Here is a 19,672-nt window from a genome sequence, read left to right as displayed (position 1 = left end):
TGTCCAATTTCCTTTAAAAAAATATGAAAATTTGACTGCAAATAGAATAGAAAAGGTGAATTCTTCTTGTAGGAAAAGCATTAACTGGAACATTCTGATTCTTGAAAATTAGTACAGCAATTTTTTTAACAGATAAAAGAACCTCTTATCTTATGAAGAGCTGCATTAATTACAGCCTGAAATTCTGTTTCATGCGTCCTCTTTCAGAGCCAAGGAGAAAGCAGGAAAGATGTGTGTTGTTGGAGGTCTGTACTCCATTTTCTTTTTTCTTTTTGTAAAATAGCTTTCTGAAAGGTAAATAGTACAGAAATGCCGTGAGTTTAGGTGGAACACAGTGCCAAAGCAATACTAATTTTTCCAACAACAGTAGCTATAACTTTAAAAACAGAAAACAAATTCCAGTGTTATGAGTAACTTTGCTGATCATAATGAAAGAAGATGAAATTTAATGTCAATAGCAGTATGAGTGTAGGAGGTAATTCTATTTCATTTTATTTTCAGACAAAACAGAAATGGAACATGGTGATACAAGCAAATCAAATACAAGCAAATGAAAAAATCCAGGTAAAGAGTGTAGACATATCTTTGATCTACATTAAGACCATAAGCTTTGGATTCAGAGCTATAAAAGGCAGTTTTCATTTTCATTTCATTTATTTCATTTTAATTTTAATTATGTTAAGACCTCCAGTTCCCTTATTTCCTCACATTATCCTTTTTGGGTGATAGTGATCAAATAAATACACGGCTATGTAAGAGGGACATGGGAATAATCTATTGAGCAGATATTCTCTATAATGGCAATACTATTGTACATGCAAAGTTCACCATGCTTCCTGTTTTCTTTGCCCCTCTTCATGAACTTTGTCCCCTTTCCTATTTAGCAACAACCCTTGCCCAAGCTTTGTCCAATGATTGGTTTAAGTCCAGTATACGTGTACATACAAGCCTGCTATATAGTGGTGGTGTCTACATGTTTAGAGTTAGGGGGAAATTCTTTCATTTTTTTAATGCATCTATAAAAGAAGCCAGGATATTTGTATGCACTAGTACTAGAGACTACACTCTCCATAACACATCCAGGAAAAAGATCAGGTCAAATGGAATACTTATAAGATATGAAAGATTTTAAAGTAGCAGCAAGCAAGTCTAATTCTATGAGATAGAACACAAGTAACAAAATGGCAACGCACTCCAGTATTCTTGCCTAGAGAATCCTGTGGACAGAGGAGCCTGGTGGGCTGCTGTTTATAAGGTCGCACAGAGTCGGACATGACTCAAGTGACTTAGCATGCATGCATGCATTGGAAAAGGAAATGGCAACCCACTCCAGTATTCTTGCCTGGAGAATCCCAGGCACAGAGGAGCCTGGTGGGCAGTCGTCTACGGGGTCGCGTAGAGTTGGAAGTGACTAAAGCAATCACGATGGTGTGATCACTGACCTAGAGCCAGACATCCTGGAATGTGAAGTCAAGTGGGCCTTAGAAAGCATCACTACGAACAAAGCTAGTGGAGGTGATGGAATTCCAGTTGACCTATTTCAAATCCTGAAAGATGATGCTGTGTAAGTGCTACACTCAGTATGCCAGCAAATTTGGAAAACTCAGCAGTGGCCACAGGACTGGAAAAGGTCAGTTTTCATTCCAATCCTAAAGAAAGGCAATGCCAAAGAATGTTCAAACTACCACACAATTATACTCATCTCACACACTAGTAAAGTAATGCTCAAAATTCTCCAAGCCAGGCTTCAGCAATACGTCAACCATGAACTTCCAGATGTTCAAGCTGGTTTTAGAAAAGGCAGAGGAACCAGAGATCAAATTGCCAACATCCACTGGATCATGGAAAAAGCAAGACAGTTCGAGAAAAACGTCGATTTCTGCTTTATTGACTATGCCAAAGCCTTTGACTGTGTAGATCACAATAAACTGTGGAAAATTCTGAAAGATGGGAATACCAGACCACCTGACCTGCCTCTTGAGAAACCTGTATGCAGGTCAGGAATCAACAGTTAGAACTGGACATGGAACAACAGACTGCTTCCAAATAGGAAAAGGAGTACATCAAGGCTGTATATTGTCACCCTGCTTAGTTAACTTATATGCAGAGTACATCATGAGAAACACTGGGCTGGAAGAAGCACAAGCTGGAATCAAGATTGCCGGGAGAAATATCAATAACCCCAGATATGCAGCTGACACCACCCTTATGGCAGAAAGTGAAGAGGAACTAAAAAGCCTCTTGATGAAAGTGAAAGAGGAGAGTGAAAAAGTTGGCTTAAAGCTCAACATTCAGAAAACAAAGATCATGGCATCTGGTCCCATCACTTCATGGGAAATAGATGGGGAAACAGTGTCAAACTTTCTTTTTCTGGGCTCCAAAATCACTGCAGATGGTGACTGCAGCCATGACATTAAAAGACACTTGCTCCTTGGAAGAAAATCTATGACCAACCTAGATAGCATATTCAAAAGCAGAGACATAACTTTGCCAACAAAGATCCATCTAGTCAAGGCTATGGTTTTTCCAGTGGTCACGTATGGATGTGAGAGTTGGACTGTGAAGAAAGCTGAGTGCCGAAGAATTGATGCTTTTGAACTGTGTTGTTGAAGACTCTTGAGAGTCCCTTGGACTGCAAGGAGATCCAACCAGTCCATTCTAAAGAAGATCAGTCCTGGGTGTTCTTTGGAAGGAATGATGCTAAAGCTGAAACTCCAGTACTTTGGCCACCTCATGCGAAGAGTTGACTCATTGGAAAAGATTTTGATGCTGGGAGGGATTGGGGGCAGGAGGAGAAGGGGATGACAGAGGATGAGATGGCTGGATGGCATTACCAACTCAATGGACATGAGTTTGAGTAAACTCCGGGAGTTGGTGATGGACAGGGGGGCCTGGCGTGCTGCAATTCATGGGGTCACAAAGAGTCAGACACAACTGAGCAACTGAACTGAACTGAAGCGACTTAGCATGCATGCATGCACCAATCTTATTACTCTTCTGTAAAAGTTCTAGATAAATGAACATGTTGAGTCTGGTAAAATAACTGAGTCTAATAGGGAATTGAAAGTCATCAAATTAAAGTCAGTGCCCTTTGGTGCTCAGAATGGGTTCACGTTTACAAATGGTGTTGCCTAATGTAGTAGAAAGAGCCCCACATACCTAGATTTGAATTTCAGATCTGCCATTGATTGGCTGGTGACCTTGGCCAAGTGACCTTCTGATCCTCAGTACTCCTCCACAATGAGGGAAAATGATGTTTAGCTTGCAGAGCTGTTGGTAAGGATAGCTATTCATTGGGTAGCTGTTCTATAAAGTGTCTAGAAGGGTGCCTGACACATATGGGCTCAAAAGTAAGTTGCTTTTGTTTTTACTATTATTATGCATTTTGACGCACTGCTTTTCTATCAAATGCCTCTAATATTATAATGAACATAAAGACCCCATTGAACCTGAAATCATAAGTAAGATAATAAAATGCCTTAAATTTAAAGAACACTTTTGATCCAGAGTACTCAAAATCCTCCCCTTCTAATTTCTCCTCCGATTAGTTTTGTAAAGTGAAAGGAATACTCTTGTGAGCACATCCAGGAGTAGGGGTGAGACGGAATATCACTGCCTGGCTGCACCACTTTTACCAGCCAGTCCAGGCTAAGTGAAGGGACAGAACGGCATCAGGAGGAAGGTGGGCAAAAGGAAACAAGGAATGAAGTCTTCACATCTTAGGCCACCAGGGATGTCTCAGAGGATCCCATCCACTTACACATAATGCAAATCAATTTGAGTCACCTGCTGAAAAATAAATAAATAATTTGGAAAATGTTGCCATTTATACAGAAGCTAAGAAGGAAGGCAAAGACGTGGGATCCTCTCAAATATCATTTTTAAAAACATTTTGTCCAGAATTAGCCCAGTCATTGCTTCCCTTCTCGGCTTTTCTCAAGCTGTCAAAAGAGAGCCAAACTTAGTTCTTAGTTCCTTCAGGTTTCCTGCTGGCTGCCAAATAGTATGAGGCCCTTCATCTCCTCCCTGGTGTCGCAATCCTTCACAGTTGCTTCATCCACCAACTGCCTCACGCCAACACTTTGCCTACTGTTTTCTTCTCTGTCTCTCCTTCCTGTGTGACCACTCGGCCAGTTTGCCAGCAGCGGATTGGCCCACAACAGCAGGCCGTCACGTGACCAAGTCCCAGCCTCTGCGAAGCACCCACGGCTGAATTTCCATGACGCACCTGCTGCCGTCACATTGGCTCTCAAGTAAGTCAGTGGTCAAATCTTTTCCAAAAGTGGTTTTGACAGAGAACAGCTTAAATCACCAAAGATGTTGACAAATGCACTGTTATCTAGGAAAGTGAGTAAAGCAACTCGTTTGAAGGACAGGAACAGATAAGGCCCACCTCTTTGTCTCCTTGCCTTTTGACACTGATATTCCTGTGGAGACAAAGGGAAAGAATGGAAAGGAAACAAAGGCAAATCTTTAGCGCTGGCTGTCCCAGGGTTGATTAGGATGCTGATCTGTGTGGCAGGTTTCTAGGTTCTCACCCAACTTCTTGGCTGCTATTCAAAGGATTTAACAGCGCGCTTTGTAAATAGTGGTGTACAAAGCTGTTCTAAAAATAGTACATTTCCAGGGTCTGAATTGGGTGAGTGGAATGAGTGGCAATGACTGTATTGTACAAGACAGATTACAAGCAAGTTACTCGATGGTACTTGATATGCAGGGTTATTCGCGTGCTTCCTCTGGCTTGGTTAAATAATGCAAACACATTTACCAACGTACATGATCATTTTGTTTATTTGTGCTCTGGAGAACTCGTGTGTGTTTATGACTGACAAATGTACGTGTTCTATTTTCTGACAATCAAACAAAGCTCTTGCGATGAGGTAAATAGCTGAGTTAAATAGTGGAGCCGACACTCCTGAGAATCGCTGATGTGACACTATGGTGGTTGTTAATGACAGGTTTCCTGCTGCGCTTTCTGCCCGAAAGGATTTTTGCTGAAGGTGGGAATCAACAAGAGGCTCTGATGACTAGGGGGACTGCTGGGTTTGGCTAAAATCTCTCTGGAAACCATGTGCATGAAAGCTTGTGCCTCATAAGTAATTTTTCACCGAGGGAGCTACTACTCTTGTTCTTCCTCACCCTGGTGCCTGTGGTTGGGCTGCGTGGCACCTCAGAGAGTAGCACAGTCCTTGCTGTCGCCTACTGCAAAAGGCAGGTACTTTACACAGAAGACTCAGGCTCAGGGAGAGTCCCAGTGGAACTTTAAATAAGGACATAATTACCTGAAATGTGATGCTGTGATGTGTTTGCAGTCATTTGAAAGCAAAAGACACCCCTTCTATTTTCAGCTATAAGTGGTGCTTGTTCCTATACATTCTGAGAAGAGAAATGTTCTCTTACCAAAATGCAATATAATTATTTCTTACATAAATTGTTGTCTTTCAGGCAGTTTGGAGATGCTCTTTTTTAATATCAGTAACAATGTGGAAAGTCTTAGGTGAAGCCCTGGAGTGTTCTGACAGGTCAATTTCCTCTTAGAAGTCAGAAACTGAGAATAGGGACAGCTCTTGAAGGAGTCAGACCAGGGAAATACATTAAAGAGGATTAAAAAAAAAAACCTCAGCCTGTCACTTTAGCAAACATTTCTCCTACCCAAATTTCATGCCTATAACTTGAATACAGTCTTGGGTAGATTGGCTCTGACAGTCCAGAAGTGTACATTTTGACATTCCTCTCTCCCCTACTTCTGTATGACTTTGGGAAAGGTCTAAAAACTCTTTGACTCTCCAGTTTCCTCATCCATGAAATGGTTAGAATAATATCCGCCTCACTGTGAGGATTAAATTAGGTAATGTACGCAATGTTCTTGGCCCATGGTAGTAATTGGGATGCAGTGAGCATTCCTGGACATGGCCTCTCACCTGCCTAATAACATCCTAGTCTCCCTCAAGATAGGTATCATCTAACAGGCTGAACACTGTTCAAATGTCCAATTCCTTTTGAGAACTACCACCCTCATCATTATTATTTTCCTGGTTGTTGAAGAATGAACAGTCCAGACAGCATTCAATCAGAAGTTCCTGGCATTTGTGTCTTTATCAATATCTACCTGATAATGGGTGTTAGGGCTTACCTGGTGGCTCAGACGGTAAAGAATCTGCTTGCAGTGTAGAAGACCTGGGTTCCATCCATGGGTCAGGAAGATCCCCTGGAGAAGGGAATGGCTACCACTACAATATTCTTGCGTGGAGAATCCCATGTACAGAGGAGCCTTGTGGGCTACGGTCCATGAGGTCTCAAAGAGTGATACACGACTGAGCAACTAACACAATGGGGGTTAATTTCTCTTTGGAGCTGCCTTGAAAGATAACATAAACCATGATTCCAGCCATGGAATTTCCTCAATCTGGCTTTTATTTCTTATGCAAAGGAATTATGGTTTTTTCCCCCCTAATAGGTGGATATTTGCTTACATCCCTAGAGAGTCAGAAAAATTGATATAGATTTCATTTCTTGTTTGAGACTGATTTCTTTTCAAACAGATAAAAGAATATAACTGAGTAGATTATTGGAGGGCACACTCTCAAGCGTGAACAAAGTGAGCTCTGAAAGAGCCTAATGCAGTTATAGGGGGATGAAGGCCAGGTAACATCCTCAAAGTCATGGTCACAGCTAAAACCCTTACCCACCATGTTTGTGAAGTTAAGAAGGGCGTATGAGGTGGCTCTATAAATGGAAAAATAAAACTGTGTAAAATAAAGTGTAAGTGGTACCTCTGCTAGTGACTATTTTCAAGATTGGCTTTCAGTCTCTGTGCTACAGTGTTCTATAAATTTATTCTACAAAGAAGATGGTTAGTGATCATCATCCAAAGTTAATTAAGTTCCTATAAACAAAATCTCAGCCAAATATGTGAAAATATTGGAATTGACCTTTTTTAAATAAAGCTTTCACATCAGTATACTTAAAAATCATATTGAAAAGACAAAGGATTTTGAAAAATGTCCAACTTTCATTTTCACTGGCTAAACTGAATTAATTCTTCTGTTTTCTCTTCAGAGGGGCACAATGTTGCCTCTAAGGGGCTTCTCTTCTCAAAGGGATAAAATGTACAAACGCAGCAACTGAAAGAATGACACTTTCAATTCATTTGAGATTTGTTTTGCTTTTCTGTTTTATTGTAAGCCTATCTGCTAATGTGCTGACTGTGTTCTAGGCATTGAGAGGAATTAAAAACTGTCACTGTGCTAATGGATCTTGTTGAGGGTGAAATGACTTTCATCTGAAAACTATTGTACTCAAGACAGTGTCCATAAGTCTCCAATTAAATTTAATCAACCGCTAATATAATGCCAGAGATCTACAAGGCTGTGTATGGTTAACAGCAGGTAGGCTGGTGTGGCGGAGAAGTGGAATTTAGTAAAGGCAGATGAGGGTGGCTGTGGGCTAAATTATGTGCCCCCTAATTCATATGTTAAATTCTAATCCTTATACCTCAGAATGGGACTGTATTTGGTATAGGGTCTTTAAAGAAATAATTAATATGAGTCCATTAGGATGGGCCCTAATCCAGTGTGACTAGTATCCTTCTCAAAGAAGATTTAGGATGCAGAGACACATGAGGAGAGATCATGTGAAGACACAGGGAAAAGACAGTCATCTGCAAGCCCCGAGGAGAGGTCCCAGAAGAAACCAGCTGACCCCTCGATCTTGGACTTTTAGCATCCAGAATTGCAAGGAAATAAGTTTATCAGTTTATTGCGTGAGCCACACAGTCTGGGGTACTTTTTTTATTTATGGGAGCCTGTGTAGACTAATACAGTGGCCTTTGAGGATGAGTAAGATTTGTTTAGGTTGAGAAAAGAGGGCAAGTAGGAGAATGCAATGGCACCCCACTCCAGTACTCTTGCCTGGAAAATCCCATGGACAGAGGAGCCTGGTAGGCTGCAGTCCATAGTGTCGCTAAGAGTCGGACACGACTGAGCGACTTCCCTTTCACTTTTCACTTTCATGCATTGGAGAAGGAAATGGCAACCCACTCCAGTGTTCTTGCCTGGAGAATCCCAGGGATGGGGGAGCCTGGTGGGCTGCTGTCTCTGGGGTCTCACAGAGTCGGACACGACTAAAGCGACTTAGCAGCAGCAGGTGCTACACTTCTGTCTTTCCTGTTCTTATTTGGATTTTATTTTCCTTGTTTGTGTCTTTGTCCTACTATTAGGTGTAGAAGTTAGAAGATAGTGGGGAGAAGGGAGATGGGAAAAGAATTTGGGATGGAAGAAGTAAAATCAGAGAATGAACGAGACTGTTGGAGACCAGACTTGTGTTTTACTGAAGACCATCAGGCATGGAAAAGCAACAAAAAGCAGCAACTGTAAAAAGCAGTGAGCAGTTTTAAAACTAAAGGATAGCATTAAGAATAAGAAACTGTAGAGTGGTTAACAGGATTATCAAAAGTCTGAAATTTATCTGCACTCAATAAAGAGGTCTTTATTGCTTACTGGTTCAGCCTCTATCTTCTAAAGATAAATCCCAATATTATCATTGTAGTTATGACTTATTTGATATTTATAACACCCCAGGGTTGCCTTCTTGCTACATTATTTTTACACTGTTGAAATAAATTTTTTTACAATGGATATAAATGACACAAATATAATAAGGAAGCATTTATATTAATAGTAAAGACATGGCTGGGCTACTGAGTCAAATAGAACTTGTCACTCAAGTGATTCTCATTACCTATTAAATATTTCCCAATGATTGAGGGGTTTTCAGTTGTGTGAAAACATAGTAGGGACCAAGACCAGTGTGTGAAGATAAAATGCTGCCTCAAATCTAAGCTATTAATCCAAACTCATATGTTCTTCCCTTGTGGCTCAGCTGGTAAAGAATCACCTGCAATGTGGAAGACCTGGGTTCAATCCCTGCATTGGGAAGATCCCCTGGAGAAGGGAAAGACTACCCACTCCGGTATTCCGGCCTGGAGAATTCCATGGACTGTATAGTCCACAGGGTTGCAAAGAATCGGACACAACTGAGTGACTTTCACTTTCATATATTCTACCACCTGGACATAATTTGTTTTCAGTGTGTAATGTCAAGAAATTTGTATTTAAGTGGCCACGTGCAGATTGTTGGTTCTTAAGGAAAGAGCCTATGTTTGGCCTAACTCCTTTGAGTATTTTAGTCTCAATAGTGACTTTAGAGAAATGTTTCTTTCATTACAATTTTGCAAGTTATGTTGGGGAGTGGGCAGGAAATAGAATTACTGAAGAAGGTTTTTATACTCTCATCTAAACTATTAGGAAAATACTTGGTGTGGAGAACATTTCTCCCTTCAGAACTCTTTTTTTGTTCTCCCAAGGACTAAAAGGTCTGAGTGACTTTAGAGCTCCCTTTAGGGCCAAGGGCCGTTTTCTGCACAAGAAGTTCCTGCCCTGGGCGGCTTACAGCCTCTGGGGGTCATGCCAGGCCCGCCTCACCTGCTGGCTGTGCCGTGTGGGCTCACTGTTGTCCACTCGCTGGTCCAGATTCACACTGTCTATGTATAAAGCGCTTTGATCTGGATACTTTGACCTTCAGTTTCTGGGCTGAAGTGGCACTTTAATCAGCTTCCTATAATCAGGGACAATATTCTTTACTCTCGTGCCTGGCTATAGTTCCAGAAATTCCTGGCTGAGCATCTGCTTTCTCAGGAGAAAGAGGTGAGCATGTAAAATATGCGAGTACTTTTCTTTGTATCTCTGTTGATAGTAAAATGCTCAGTACACACTTAATGCATGAAAGAGAGAGAGAAAAAAAAGAAAAAGAAAGAAGGACAGGGAAGGAAGAAAGACAGAAGGAATAAATGTTGGTTCTTTTAGGAATAAATGTTGGTTCTTTGCACAGCTTTCCCTGATAGCTCAGTTGGTAAAGAATCCACCTGCAATGCAGGAGATTTGGGTTCGATCCCTGGGTTGGGAAAAGCCCCTGGAGAAGGGAAAGGCTACCCACTCCAGTATTCTTGCCTGGAGCATTCCATGGACTGTGTAGTTCATGGGGTTGCAAAGAGTCAGACACGACTGATCAACTTTCACTTTTGCACAGTTGCTACCCTTGGCAATGTGGTCTGCAGCAGTAGGAAAAAGCCAGCTAAGTCCGTAGCAATTCTGTTTTAAATGTTCTCTTTGACCATTAGCCCCAACCATTATCTCCTCCTAGGGGTTTCCCTGGTGGTTCAGTGATAAAGAATCCACTTGCCAATTCAGGAGATGCGTATTCAATTGCTGGATTGGGAAGATCCCCTGGAGAAGGAAATGGCAACCCACTCCCTTATTCTTGCCTGGAGAATTCACTGGACAGAGGAGCCTGGAGGGCTACAGTCCGTGGGGTCAGAAAAAAGTCAGACACGACTTAGTGACTAAACAACAGTTATCTCCTAACTCACCCACTTCTGTAGAGAATTCTTTTCTCCATAGAAGGATTGTCCCTGCCATCATATCACCAGACTCAAGGGATTTCCCAAGGGTAGGCAGAAACATTTCAGAGAACACAGCAAGAAGTCAAATTTAGGAAGATAAGGAAGGTCTAAAAAGTACACAGCTTGCCTTATTTATCCTAGTGATGTTATTGCCAGATCCTGTGTTAATCCTAATGATTTCCATTTTAGTTATCACAGGGCCTTACATGCCCCAGAATATCTGAGTAATTTTCCCCAACTCTTTTCTTAGACTGGCTATATCTCAGATGAAGGAAAAAGAAAAATAACACCCTACTATGTGGCAGATACTGGCTAGGTACCTGTGGAAAACACATTTTGGAATGTCTTCACAGCCCACAAGGATCCACTCAGCACGCTGCTCACCACAGGGTGAGGCCCTCTAGCCCTGTTTATGCTCAGTCTATACCCTACAGCCCTAGCCACCCTCCACTGAGAGTGGAGGGAACTCTTGCCATAAGGTAAAGAATCAGATTTTCTTGTGAGACTTAAGAATTGGAGTTATGGATTCCTGCTACCTCTGTGTAAGTGTCTTGGAAAAGGATACATAAGCTCAAAGGCTATGGGTCAGTCAGCTCTGTGGGTCTAGGGGAGATAAAGTGAATTCTCACACAAAGAGAAAAAAAATCAAATACACAAAGAGAAGCTACAGTGGATCCTGATGAGTTTTTATTTCTTGGTCACAACCTCATTATAAGGCTTAGCTGAATTCTTGACTTTAAGAACAATGGGATATCACTATAACCTTATAATTAATTTTTTCTGTCTCATTCTCTCTCACTTTTCCCCTTAAACCAGCTCAGGTTGATTTCTATTACCTGGAATGTAAGGAATCCTAACCAATAAAGTCATGTGTGTGCTGTACCTTACTTAACATGATTTTCACAACAGATCTGTGAGGTATTTTCTATCTCTGTTTTACTGATGAGGATAGTAACAGAAGTTGCCTAGGCTTTATACTTCATGAATTTCTGGGATGGCATTTGGACTCAAGTTTTGTGGACTTCTGAACCTAATCTTTTCCCACTGGGCTCTTACTCCCTTGGAGGTGCTCTGACGGCTAGGGACATCTTCTCCCATGACCTCAGAAAGACCCTGAAGTTTTGTAAACCTTAAGGTAACAAAGATTCCAAGGATCGCAATTGCCCCTGGCTCCTGGTTCTCTGGCAGGACACCAGTTTCTGACTGTTCTGCCCGCCCCTACCCGGTGGGAGCACAGACTGTGCATTCTTCTAGGCCTGGAGGAGACACTCTTAGGCTCCATGGGGAGTAGGATACCCCACCCCTCAGAGAAGGCAATGGCACCCCCCTGCAGTACTCTTGCCTGGAAAATCCCATGGACAGAGGAGCCTGGTAGGCTGTGTTCCATGGGGTCACTAAGAGTTGGACACGACCGAGCAACTTCACGTTCACGTTTCACTTTTATGCATTGGAGAAGGCAATGGCAACCCACTCCAGTGTTCTTCCCTGGAGAATCCCAGGGACAGGAGCCTGGTGGGCTGCCATCTATGGGGTCGCACAGAGTCTGACACGACTGAAGTGACTGAGCAGTAGCAGTTCCCACAAAAGAAAAAATGTCAAGTCTAAAGGATAGTCTGTCCTTTGGATGTGTTGTCTTCTGGCCCCTGAGGGTCGGCAGGGAGCTACAGCTCTAGGCTCGTGTGCTGCCTCCTGCATTAAGCTCTGGACGCTCCTTCCACTAAACAGTTGGACCAGAATTGGTCAGTCTATTCTTTCCCTGGAACATAGGGTCCTTTTTCCTTCCACTGAAAGCTGTTTTCTGTTTCATTTGGTGATTAATTATTTGGAATTCATCATTCAGATCCTGTTGGGGAGGTGAGAATGCTGCCCATGTGGGATCTGTGGCAGGGAAGTGCTCTAGGACTCCTGTCTTGACCAAGGCCTTTGATACTTTGATATTGGCTTAAGAACTTGTAAAAAGACATGGACATATTTCCCCCATCTTCCTAATGACATGAGTGATCATTAAATGCTTATTTTGTGCTCTGAATAGGAATTATGATTCTCCCCCTGTGGACCCTGAGCCCATGTACTGAGACCAAGTTCTTGAAATTCTCTCCCTCTGAGGCAGATTCAGTATCACACCAGAGAGATGATAATTGATTTTTTTTTTCCTTTTTCTTTCTGTTTGATGATTTGATGATTGCTGTAACCATAGTTGCCTGGCTAGGATTTACAAAAGGGGGATAAAAATTACAATTTGGAGATCACTCTGCACTCCCATCTTCATTTTCAGCTCCCTCTATCTATAAAGGATTCCCTTTATCTTTGCCAAAACTTTGTTGGCTTAAGTGGTGGCCAGTTTAAGAATCTGGATTAGTTGTTAATGTTGCACTGATAGTTTTCTTAAGTACTTAGAGGGGGAGGTAAAGGAGACTAAGATTAATGTTAGGTTAATCTCACTTTAGTACTTGGTACAGAGTAGTCTCTGAATACATGTTAAAAGGATGAATTACAATGAGTATAAAACATTGAATAAAAATAGAATCTATGGTACATCACTATACTCGATGAGAGGTAGAAATAAGAGAAGGAGAAAGAAGAAGAGAAAATTCTTATCTATAGAAAGGGATTAGATTAGAAAAAAAAAAAAAAATCATTGTTTTGCAATCCCAGTGTAATATTTGGTACAGGCAAGGATCATCAACAAATGCTAAAGCTGCTGGGTGAAGGGTTATTAGGAAATAAGTTACTCACACGTTTCAAAACATCAACTATCAGATCACTTATTAATTACCAAGGAGTAAGGATATCTTTGTAACAGAGAAATAGAGCAAACACCAATTTAACCATGCTGTTACTCAAAACATTACCAATAATGGGACAAAGTGATGTTATGTCTCTCTTGGTATGCAGTTTGAAGTATGCAATGGTATCACCCCCCTTTTTTTTTTCCCCAAAGTATTTCAACCAAAGCTAATTATGAGAAAAGTATCACACAAATTTAAAATGTTAGACCTACAAAATAAGCGACCTGAACTTTTCCCAAAAAAGTTAATCTCTTGAAAGATGAACAAATTAGGGAGCTAGTTCTAGATTAAAATAAGCCAAAGAGACATAACTGATTCTAATGAGTATAAACTGAATATATCCTAGAGATTAAAAAAATATTAGGAAGAACATTTTTGAAAAAATTATGAATAACAATTTGGAAAATTCATATACAGCATATACATTTCATGGTATTAATATTAAATTTCTTATATGTAATAATGGTTCTGACGTTGTATAGAAGAATGCTTGTCTTACAAGATACATCATAAAATATTTAGGGGTGAAGTGTCATTATGTCTGTGATTTATTTTCAAATGATTCAGTAGTAAAATTATACATATAGTGCACACACACTATAGTGTATGTGAGACAGAGAGAGAAGAAAGAAAGAGAAAGAAATTGGTGCAAAACGTTAACAGTTGCTGAATCTAAAGTGAAGAGTATGTATTGATTGTACTGTTCTTTCAACTTTTGTGTGAGTTTGAAAATTTTCAAATAAACTGCAGGGGGCAAAGAAATGACAAACAGACTGACTTTTACTTTATGAAAAAGTTAGAAAGCCCTGGTAGCTCTTTTCCTGAAATAGGTGAGAGAAATTGGAAAGCCAGGCAGAATTAATAGAAAATAGAATCATAGAATGTTATCATTTGAAGGATCTTTAAAGTCTGATGTTTAGACTGATTCTGAGAAAGAATCTGGAAGAAAAAATTTCTGGCTAAATAAATTGGGGAAACAAGGCACTTCTCTCTCGCTCTCTCTCGCTCTCTCTCGCTCTCTCGCGCTCTCTCTCTCTCTCTCGCTCTCTCGCTCTCTCTCGAATCACAATGAATATTATTAGCATGCTAAAGTTCTGAGTAAGGAAGTGTGTTTAATATTGTTTAATGTCACAATTCCTAAACTTATTCGATCACAGAACCTCTTTTTAAAAAACATGACCCCCATTAATTTCCTCAGAAGCAAATGTTCCCCAGAATAGACAGAGAAATCCTGATTCAACTTTATTTAACGAGGAAAGAAATAGAGACTCAGAATAGTTGATTTTTTTCAAGGTCACAGTGGAAGAGATGAGCCAAGAACTCAGGTTATGAGAAAGGTGATACAAAGACAGTGATTGGTAGCATTCACAGAGAAGGAAAAAAATGTTTCTTACAAAGATCATGCTAATTGAAATAGTTAATGCTATTTCAACCAGCAAAAACCCTGTATTTTATCCCCTTATACAAGTTCCACATATAGGATCTGTTTTGCAAACATGCCACCTTTGTTTATAACCATGGAGACATATGTTGTTTGCTAATATCGTACCATGCACAAGAAAATGAAATGCCTTATATATATATGATGCAAATCTAAGTTTCATTCTGGTATAGGGACTAAATATTACATGGAATTGTGATTGAATCAGCCTGTCTTAAGTTACACTGTTTATCAGTTGTGATAAGCTAAGGGAGAAAAACTCCCATGTTCTGTTGTTTTATAAGCCAAGCACATTAAGAACATACATCTGCTTTAAAACTACACAGTTTCTTTTCTAGTGCCCAAGCACATTTGCTCTGAGCTCAAGCAGTTATCAGACCCGGCTCTGTCTCTGATGGCTGCAGTTTACATTCGGAGCGTGAGCACAGCCCTGGCGCAAGACAGGCAGTCTCAAGCAACAGATGTCAACTCCCTTGTAAAGGCGCTGCTCTGCCTCACAACTGGCAAAGAGAACTGAAGGAGTTCCCTTCCCTTTAGGGCTTTTATCTCTCTGGTTAATAGGGGATGGTGCTTAGAGGAGGCAATTCTTGAGCTATAAATCCAGACAGCAAATAAAGCAAGGGGAGAAGGAGGGAAATTACAATGTAAGAAGTTTCCTTTGTTTACTATGCTTAATTGGGATTCCACACATGAATGGAGAAGAGAAGAGGTTCTCTCTCCCAGGGTGACTAGGAAGGGGAAAAAGGTGGGTTTCCCTCTGTCTGCTTGCTTTTTAATGTGCAAATTAGTCAGAGCCTTTCCCAGCCTGAGAGAGTTTGTAGTTTTGAGTCCAAGGCCAGTGTCTCAGTGGGTGCTCAGTAAATATTAATTGAAGATGATGGCTTTGAGGAGTGGTCGTAATTATATTCTCTCAGCTGCAGCCCTCTAGATGCACACAAAGGTCATTCTGTCTCTTGCCCCAGGCACTACCCGAGTGGCCCGTTCAGTTACTGAGAAAGGTCTTGTTCTCTCATTTGTCTCCTACCTCATCTGCAGTTTCATTCCCAACCCATCCTGGGGTCTGTGCTCAGAGACTGATGAGAACAAAAAGCCAAAAGTAGAAACAACAGCTGCTGCAGCCTCACTGCTTGTGTGGTCTTTCTCCACTGGACTCAGCACAGTAGCCTCCTTGGGCTGGCAGCAAGGGGAGGGGGCTGAAGGAAGCAGCTGGAGAATTGGGTGGGGGCTGCCAAAGGGAATCTGGTGTGGTGGATTGTGTTATCATTCCCAGCAACTCACACTCCTTCTAACAGGATTATACAGCTTGCAGTGCCTCCTGAGGGAGAGTACACAGTTTCTGCACTTTTGATGTCAGGCTTGGACTTGAGTACTCTGGCCAATGGATTGTGGGCAACCTTGAGTATGCCTCATTCAAGTGAAAGCTCTAAACCTGCTGTGAACCAGACATTTTTTCTCCTCCCCCAAAATTCATACATTGAAGCCCTAACGCCCAGTGTGATAGTTTTAGAAAGTGATTAGGTTGTGAGGGTGGAGGCTTCATGAATAGTATTAGTGCCCTTATAAGAAGAGACACGATGGTGTGATCACTCACCTAGAGCCAGACATCCTGGAATGTGAAGTCAAGTGAGCCTTAGAAAGCATCACAAAGCTAGTGGAGGTGATGGAATTCCAGTTGAGCTATTTCAAATCCTAAAAGATGATGCTGTGAAAGTGCTGCACTCAATATGCCAGCAAATTTGGAAAACTCAGCAGAGGCCACACGACTGGAAAAGGTCAGTTTTCATTCCAATCCCAAAGAAAGTCAATGCTAAAGAATGCTCAAACTACCGCACTGTTGCACTCATCTCACACGCTAGTAAAGTAATACTCAAAAGTCTCCAAGCCAGGCTTAAGCAATAGGTGAACCGTGAAATTTCGGATGTTCAACCTGGTTTTAGAAAAGGCAGAGGAACAAATTGCCAACATCCGCTGGATTGTGGAAAAAGCAAGAGAGTTCCAGAAAAACATCTATTTCTGCTTTATTGACTATGCCAAAGCCTTTGACTGTGTGGATCACAAGAAACTGTGGAAAATTCTTCAAGTGATGGGAATACCAGACCACCTGACCTGCCTCTTGAGAAATTTGTATGCAGGACAGGAAGCAACAATTAGAACTGGACATGGAACAACAGACTGGTTCCAAATAGGAAAAGGAGTTCGTCAAGGCTGTATATTGTCACCCTGCTTATTTAACTTCTATGCAGAGTACATCATGAGAAACGCTGGACTGGAAGAAACACAAGCTGGAATCAAGACTGCCGGGAGAAATATCAATAACCTCAGATATGCAGATGACACCACCCTTATGGCAGAAAGTGAAGAGGAACTAAAAAGCTTTTGATGAAAGTGAAAGAGGAGAGTGTAAAAGTTGGCTTAAAGCTCAATATTCAGAAAACGAAGATCATGGCATCTGGTCCCATCACTTCATGGGAAATAGATGGGGAAACAGTGTCAAACTTTATTTTTGGGGGCTCCAAAATCACTGCAGATGGTGACCTCAACCATGAAATTAAAAGACGCTTACTCCTTGGAAGGAAAGTTATGACCAACCTAGATAGCATATTCAAAAGCAGAGACATTGCTTTGCCAACAAAGGTCCGTTTAGTCAAGGCTATGGTTTTTCCAGTGGTCATGTATGGATGTGAGAGTTGGACTGTGAAAAAAGCTGAGCGCCAAAGAATTAATGCTTTTGAACTGTGGTGTTGGCGAAGACTCTTGAGAGTCCCTTGGACTGCAAGGAGATCCAACCAGTCCATCCTAAAGGAGATCAGTCCCGGGTGTTCTTTGGAAGGACTGATGCTAAAGCTGAAACTCCAGTACTTTGGCTACCTCATGCAAAGAGTTGACTTATTGGAAAAGACCCTGATGCTGGGAGGGATTGGGGGCAGGAGGAGAAGGGGACGACAGAGGATGAGATGGCTGGAAGGCATCACTGACTCGATGGACATGAGTTTGGGTAAACTCCAGGAGTTGGTGATGGACAGGGAGGCCTGCTGTTTTGCAATTCATGGGGTCACAAAGAGTCGGACACGACTGAGCAACTGAACTGAAGAAGAGACATGAGATGACCTCTTTCTCTCAGCTGTGTGAAGACACAATGAGAAGACAAATATCTATAAGCGAGAAGGCAGACCCTTACCAGACTCTGAATCTGCTGGTACCTTGTTCTTGGACTTCCCAGCCTTCAGAACCGGGAGAAATAAATGTTTGTGGTTTAAGCCACTCACTGTATGGTATTTTTGTTATTGCAGACTTAACTGACACACACAGATTCATTGTATATTCCCATCAGCTCTCTTGCAGTTTTCTCTTTGCCATAAGAATGGCATTGCCAAAAAATGGACTTCTCTTTCAGCCTGGATCTGGAATGAAGAAAACACAAAGACAAGGCTGATGCATGTGTCTTCTTCATTACAAATCCCAGAAAAAGCCTTTGTAGTTTTAACTAAAAATCGGGGGGTGGGGGGGGGGGTTGTTTGCATAGCAGCAGAGCTGACTGATTCATGCCATTTGAGTGGAGTAGGAAAATGAAGTTAGTAACTTGTCTGCTCCATCAGTACTGGTCTTTACCTGTCAAGCTGCCAACCTGTGATGAATAATAGAAGCTCCTTCAGCCCTTGTGCCTGCTGTTTTGACACTGCCCCCACAGCCTCCTTGAACTAAATGAAGTTGAATGGCATACCATTCCAACTGCCAACAGATCAAGGAAAGGGCTTCTTTGTGAGGGTACGCTTCTCCAAGGTTAGAGAAATCTTGGCTTTCTCCAGAGACCTGCATGAGAGGCATTGTGTCTTTCATTTCTCTGAACTGCAGTCCAGATTTGCCTTAGTACCTCCTCCAACACTTCGGGTACCAACAGCCTTCCAGGAGGAGCAATGGGGCCCGTGGTAGAGTAGCATGACAACAGGGATAACTTTGACTCATTTGTGCTTTGCATAAGTATTTACGTGCTTCCTCCAAAGCACTTAGTGTATGTTATAACTAAATACTGACTTAGACTAATGTCCTAAACAGGAAACAACTGAAAAATTAAACATTTATGAATTTGAATTGAGTTATAACTTTGTGTTAAGTTTATTTAGGTATCATTATTTGTTGGTTTATGTTATGCTATGCCTTTATAAAGATGGTTGTATGAAAATATTGAATCATACAGCCTCTTTCAGGAACTCTGTGACTATAAAATTCTTATACTCTTGCTAAATTTAATCAGATTGCATATTACCAATAGATTTTGATAGCTATCATAAAATAAGGAATTCAAACCAGCAGATGATTATAACTGACAACAGGAATGTAACTGTGAACTTTGGAAATATGCTAATGCTTATCCCTGTATAGAAATATTAGCCTAAATTCTTTCTATGACATATGCATATGTGTTTATAATCTATTTTTGTATAGAGTAAAAAAAAAAAAAGAATCAATTCCCAAAATATCACTCTCCCCTTTGACATTTATCAGTGATAGCAAATAATGTCAGGGAACATTAGTATACTGAAGGAATACAGAGATGCTGCCTAAAGCATATACTTGGGTTTTGCTTTAAAAGAATTTGATACACATCCTGAACACTGGCCTAATTTTTTTGCTTTAGATCAAATTCCTACATAATGGGTGGTCACTGTGTTGGGTCTTGAATCTGGTCCTATTCATCTTTTTAGGCTCAGGAACTTGCATGCTGCTGCTAAGTCACTTCAGTTGTGTCCGACTCTGTGTGACCCCATAGACGGCAGCCCACCAGGCTCCCCCGTCCATAAAACCCACTAAATAAGAGGGCCTTGACTCCGGCAGTTGGTGATGGACAGGGAGGCCTGGAGTGCTGCAGTTCATGGGGTCACAAAGAATTGGACACAACTGAGCAACTCAACTGAACTGAAACAATAACTTGGATAGAAAGATGGATGGATGGGTGGGTGGTGGATAGAAGAATAGATAGCTGAG

At 41.3% G+C, this 19,672-nt stretch overlaps 1 protein-coding gene across 12 annotated transcripts in view; it reads left to right on the top strand.

Annotated features, from left to right (window-relative positions):
* The window catches only part of JADE1 (jade family PHD finger 1), a 300,977-nt gene that overhangs the window by 94,518 nt on the left and 186,787 nt on the right, over positions 1-19,672 (top strand). For 6 of the 12 annotated variants that reach the window (XR_008703408.1, XR_008703411.1, XR_008703412.1 and 3 more), the window contains 2 exons: positions 502-564; positions 4,135-4,253. Coding sequence is in view for 1 of the 12 variants with exons in the window: in XM_055550175.1 (XP_055406150.1) it covers positions 4,220-4,253 (34 nt within the window). In the remaining 11 variants the exon portion in view is untranslated. Of the gene's footprint in view, positions 1-501; positions 565-4,134; positions 4,254-4,958; positions 7,054-8,880; positions 14,011-19,672 lie in introns of those variants that run through there. The other 6 variants (XR_008703416.1, XR_008703422.1, XR_008703407.1 and 3 more) reach the window with 5 other exon arrangements.

The sequence above is a fragment of the Bubalus kerabau genome, chromosome 16 (assembly GCF_029407905.1).
Source record: "Bubalus kerabau isolate K-KA32 ecotype Philippines breed swamp buffalo chromosome 16, PCC_UOA_SB_1v2, whole genome shotgun sequence".
Classification (NCBI taxonomy): Eukaryota; Metazoa; Chordata; class Mammalia; order Artiodactyla; family Bovidae; genus Bubalus; species Bubalus kerabau.
This window is presented reverse-complemented; position numbering and strand designations above follow the sequence as displayed.